The following is a 5,566-nucleotide window of genomic DNA, read 5'->3' on the forward strand; positions in this document are numbered from 1 at the left end:
AGTTAGAATACCTGTGACCACAGCATCAGAGTCTTCCGCCGCCTCCCTACGAGTCAAACCATAAAGTCGAGCTTGTCCCTTATTAGCGGTGTTAGCAACTGCTTTACCAGCCCCATTACCACGAGTATTAGGAGTATTGTTAGCATTACCATCAGACAGATTATTCCTTTGGCCTGAAGAATTAGCCATTTCCTGAAGCCACTTCCTACAATCTTTCTTTATATGACCCTTAATCCCACAATGGTGACAAGCATGATCCTCCCATCTAAATGCTTGTCGGTTACTACCTTGCGAGTATCTGTTCTCATCATTGTTCCTCTGACCTTGTCCACCAGATGTAACGCCCACATTAGACTTAGAAATAAATTGTTGAGGTGCAGAATTTCCTTTCTGTTGCCCTCCATCATACGAACTATTGAAATCACCCACAGATCTGGCCTTCTTACTTTGTTCCCTTTCAAGCATCTCTTCGCCCTTCCAATTCTCTTGTTGCTCAGCTAACCTAACAAAAGATGAAAATGTACAAGTAGGAGACACAGTAGCAGCAGCAAACGCAGACTTGATCCGTCTCACTAAACCACGCACAAATCGGGTCAACTTGTATTGTTCAGTCGAAATCATATACGCCGCAAACCTCGCCAAACGGGTGAACTTCAAGCTGTACTGATGAAAAGACATAGTGCCCTGCTCAATCTTCTCAAACTTAGTAGCCATAGCAAACTGATCCTCATCAGATAGAAACCTCTCCGTGAATGTCCCCTCAAATTCAGCCCAAGTAGGAGCTGGAGCATTATTACCTTGCTCAGTCTCCCACAATTCAAACCAAGCATGAGCAACATCTTTCAATTGATATCATGCAAATTCCAAAGGTTCAGAACCATGAGCACCCAAGTCCCTTAGACCTTTGAAAGTCTCATCCATAATTGGGGATTATCCTCCTCTAACCAAACAACTTGGGCGGATTCAGCCCCAAAAAGTGCTTAAGCCTTTCCCCACCACCAAGTGTCAGATCCGCACCCCCACGCTGTTGTTCGTTACAAGAAGTGTAGTAAGTATCTGGATCACATTCTGCATCGACCCAATATTAGCCACGCCGCGACGGGGGTTCTTTGGGCAGTGGTCTTTGGCGGTGGTGCTTGATCTCTATTACCGTTCTCAACCCCAACAGTAGTCTCAGCAGTGGTGCGGTTAGTGATCCTAGCGGTTCGTCCGCCAGACGATGAATCAGAAGCACCATTATTTCCTTGATTATCAGTCCCCGCACAAGTTAAAGCCATTTGTGCAAGGCAAGAATTATCAGACACATCACAATGATCCTAACGAAAGTTCAAGCTCTATAGCACAATCTAGAATAAAAAAGAACGAGAAATACTTATAAATACCCTGGTAATCTTTCGATCATACAGGTGATTAGGCTGCACAATGAAGACTCCACTAGACTCAGAAACATCCTAAGAGACATCTAAACCTAGGCTCTGATACCAAGCTTGTCACACCCCAAAACCCACTAATGTGCTGGGAAATTGAGGCACAATTGATACCTTTTTACGAGAAGTTTTTACTTATTTTTAGGCAAGTGGGTGTTTTTTTGATGTGTTTTTGTCATGTTTCAGGTAAATCATAGAGTTCGGGTTCAAGAATTAGAAGTTGCAGAAAAGTTTCACTGAAGCTTGATTTTCACGGTCCGAAGAAAGCTGCACGGACCGTATTTCTGGTCGTACAAAAGGTGGCAAAGCAACAGAAAGTCACAGTGGAGAGACGCTGAAACACGAACACTTATACGGACCGTACAACATTATACGGGCCGTATAAGTGGATGTGATAAACGATGGAAGAAGCTTCACAGCAGGTTGTATGGGCCGTATAAAGTTCTATGAACCGTGGAATACCAGTTCGTATTGTTCTCTACATACAAAAGGATGAAGGCCGTATAAGTCTTATACGATCCATGAAAAATTATACGGACCGTATAAGTACCGCCTGGGACTTAAGTGCAAATTCTATAATTTTACGTTTTTGAAACTTATAAATAGTTCATTGTAGGGTTTTAATTGGGATCAGTTATTATATTTTGACTTTTGGCTTAGAACATTAAATACTCTCTAGTTTTTGAAGGTTCAAACATCAATTCAAGTATTATCAATTCCTTTTTTCTTCCAAAGTAAGCAATTATGAATTCTTCAATTTCTTATTTCTTGTTCTTTACCATGAGTAGCTAAATTCCCTTACTAGGGTTGTGAACCCAATGATGGGTGTTGTGTGATCTGGCTTGTGATCGATATATGCATAATGGATTGTTAGGGTTTATTTATTCTTCATTCTTCATTCATAATTAATGGTTGCAAACATTGATTAAAGCCATAAACCTTGATTTATTTGAGAAAATAATTATGGTTGGTAAGAATAAATAACTAGAACTCAAAGCTTTAAACTTTGTTTAATAGATTCACTTAGGAATAAGACGAATCTACTTGGCATAATTAACCGTTCTTCATATCACTTTCTTATATTTGGGAAAATCATACAAAGAAATAATCTTTATTTATTGAAAAATAGTATAGATTCACATAGAGGTTAAGTGCATTCATATAGCAATCCATTAGAAGTATACCAAGATCAATACCCATGATCATACACCGCATCTAAAGGGGAGACAACCTTAGTTTCTTTTACCATAAATTAACACCCCAAGCAATTAGTTAGAAATTAGTCATAAAATATCAACTTTTACCAAAATCATCCGATTAAGACATTAGACCAGGTGCTACTCTGTGTAAACCAGGTGAACATGAATCAGAATTGGCAAAATCAACGTGTTAGTAACCAGGGGAATCGATTGAATAATCAGGCGAATGAATCAGATGATGAGAATGTTTTCGCTAATCTTGTTCTAGAGGAAGACTATGCATCTGCTATTGTTCATCCTCGAGTTGGAGCTACTATTGTGAAAATTGACTCCTCTCTATACCAGTTGTTAAAGCTTAAGGGATACTTTCGGACCTCTACCGAGAATGACCCTCAACGTCATTTGCAGAATTTTATGGATGTATGTGCTAATCACATCCAAAACAACGTTTCACAAGATGTTATTCGACTGAGGTTATTCAAATATTCCTTAGCTGGAGATGCAGGAACATGGTTTGAGAAGCTGTCCCGAAATTTGATTACTACATGGGCAGAGATGGTGACTGCTTTTCTCATAAAATGATACCATCCTAGTAGAAAGGTTGAAATTTGGGACAAGATCTATAACTTTAAGTAGCGATCGGGGGAAAAACTATATGAAGCCTGGGAGAGATTCAAGGAATATTTGCAGAAGAGTCTGAATCATAGTTTTTCGGAGCACATATTAATGGAGAAGTTCTACCGAGGGCTAGATCCAGTGACGCAGTCAGTTGCTAATAATGCAGCTGATGGTTGTTTCATGAAAAAATCTTATCGATGAGTGACCAACATACTTAACAAGTTGACTACTCATAATCAGGCTTGGCACTCAAACAATGTTGATGTTGTACCGTATGGTAGTGCTATGATCCAGAATATGGTAAAGGAGAATCAAGATACCCAACAGACATTGGCAGAACTTGCAACAAATATTTCCTTGCTAACAAAGAAGTTTGATGAAACCTAGATTAAGAAGGAAAATATTTGTGAGGATGAGACAGTTTTGCCAAAAGAGATGTACCATGCTCAAGATGGTCCGTTTCATGATGGGCCCCCTATGCAGGTTGAAGATGCTAACTATGTGAATAACTCTCAAGGGGGTTATCAAGGACAGAACTACCAAGGTGGTTACCAGAATCAGAATCAATGGAGACCTCAGCAAGGTCAAGGTGCTTATAACAACTAAGGGAACTACAACAATAATTATGGTGGTGCGAACCAAGGCAGCTACAACAACAGTAACAATTTTGGGAACAAGAGTTTCAATCCTTATATACCATCGAAAGGGCAGTCAACAAATCAAGGTAGTTCGAAGGTTGAAGCAATGCTTGAGAAAATTCTAGCAAATCAATCTAAATCTGAGAGGACTTTATCTGGGCTGACAGAGATAGTAGGTTCCCATACAGTGGCTATTCAGAAGCTTGAGTCACAGATGAGGGATGTTTCTAGAGAGCAGCACCCTCCTAAAAAGGGAGGACTTCCGAGTAACACTATTCCAAATTCGAAGAATGGGGGAGGCGGTGTAGACCGTGTGTTTGCCATCACTACTAGGAGTGGCAAAATACTCCAAGGGGCTAAAAAGAAGGTGGTTGATCTTGGGCCGATAGATGAAGAGGATGAGGTGCAGTCTGAAGCACCCATTATTGTTGATAAGAATCCTGCTAACAAGAAGGTTGCTGACATTCCAGAGATAGTGAAAGATGTTGATAACACGAGCAAGCAAACTGTGAAAGGGGCTCTCCACCCTTTGACTCAGCTTTTCAAGTCTAAACCTCCCTTTCCTCAGAGGTTGGTTAAGAAAAAGGAGGATGCTAAGTTCGAGAAGTTTTATGATCAGTTAAAGCAGTTATCTCTTAATTTCCCCTTCTTGGAAGGCACATCGAGAGATGCCGATTTTGCCAAATATTTGAAGGAACTGCTGACCAAGAAGAAAACGGTTCAACATGAAACCGTGAGTTCCATCATCTCAACTACTACTGTTAAGAAAAAGGGTGATCCTGGGGCATTCACCATTCCTTGTTCTATTGTGCACCATTATTTTGCTCCTGCTTTGTGTAATAATGGGGTGAGTATTAATTTGATGCCCCTTTCTATATACAAACAATCAGGTTTGGGGATGCTAAGGCCGACTACTATGAGGTTACAAATGGCTGATGGGTCTATCAAAAGACCTGTTGGGGTGGTTGATGATGTACTTGTGCGGATTGGTGAATTTATGTTGCCCGCGGATTTTGTGATTCTTGATTGTGCTATTGATCGGGACATTCCTATTATTCTGGGGAGACCTTTCCTTGCTATAGGGAGAGCTTTGATGGATTCGGAGAAAAATAAAATCAAGTTCTGAGTCAATAATGAAGAAGTTACTTTTCAGGCTAGCAAGGGGATGAAGTTACCAAGTGCTTATGAGAGCATTTCGATAACTGATTCATTTGATATGGTTGATGAAGCGGTGGAGTTCAAGATGGAGGAAGAAAGTTTGGGAGAAGCTTTAGCTGGTATTCTTGTGAACTTTGATGCTGAGGACATGGAAGGTTATGTGGAGACAGTTAATTCACTTGTTGGGTTGGGTTCATATTCTTTCTACCCAAAGAAGCTAAATCTTGATCTGGAAAATAGAACAACTCCACCAGCAAAGCCTTCAATCATTGAGCCACCGAAGTTGGTGCTTAAGCAGCTCCCATCACATCTGAAATATGAGTTCCTTGGTCCGAACAATACATTACCAGTGATTGTTTCAGCCCTGCTGACTGAGGAGCAGATTCTACTGCTTTTGGAGGTATTGCGTGAATATAGACGTGCTATTAGTTAAACCATAGCAGACATTCGGGGTATTTCATTTGGGATCTGTGAGCATAAAATCCAGTTGGAGGAGGATAGCAAACCGAGTGTAGAGCATCAGAGG

General features: G+C 40.5%; 1 protein-coding gene and 1 non-coding gene across 2 annotated transcripts; one reads left to right on the plus strand and one right to left on the minus strand.

Moving 5' to 3' along the window:
- Window positions 1–3,229: 3,229 nt before the first annotated feature.
- Window positions 3,230–3,336, minus strand: LOC132041951 (small nucleolar RNA R71). Its single transcript, XR_009411293.1, has one exon. It is a non-coding gene; the product is annotated as a small nucleolar RNA R71 (small nucleolar RNA).
- A 652-nt stretch (window positions 3,337–3,988) lies between these two features.
- On the plus strand, window positions 3,989–5,008 carry LOC132041950 (uncharacterized). The gene has a single exon (XM_059432621.1). The coding sequence runs from the start codon at window positions 3,989–3,991 to the stop codon at window positions 5,006–5,008; it is 1,020 nt and encodes a 339-aa protein (XP_059288604.1).
- Window positions 5,009–5,566: the final 558 nt, after the last annotated feature.

The sequence above is a fragment of the Lycium ferocissimum genome, unplaced genomic scaffold (genome assembly GCF_029784015.1).
Source record: "Lycium ferocissimum isolate CSIRO_LF1 unplaced genomic scaffold, AGI_CSIRO_Lferr_CH_V1 ctg1250, whole genome shotgun sequence".
Classification (NCBI taxonomy): domain Eukaryota; kingdom Viridiplantae; phylum Streptophyta; class Magnoliopsida; order Solanales; family Solanaceae; genus Lycium; species Lycium ferocissimum.

What these genes read in the sequence shown, in the direction of transcription:
- LOC132041950 (XM_059432621.1), top strand. Translation starts at nt 3,989, where the DNA reads ATGCTTGAGAAAATTCTAGCAAATCAATCTAAATCTGAGAGGACTTTA.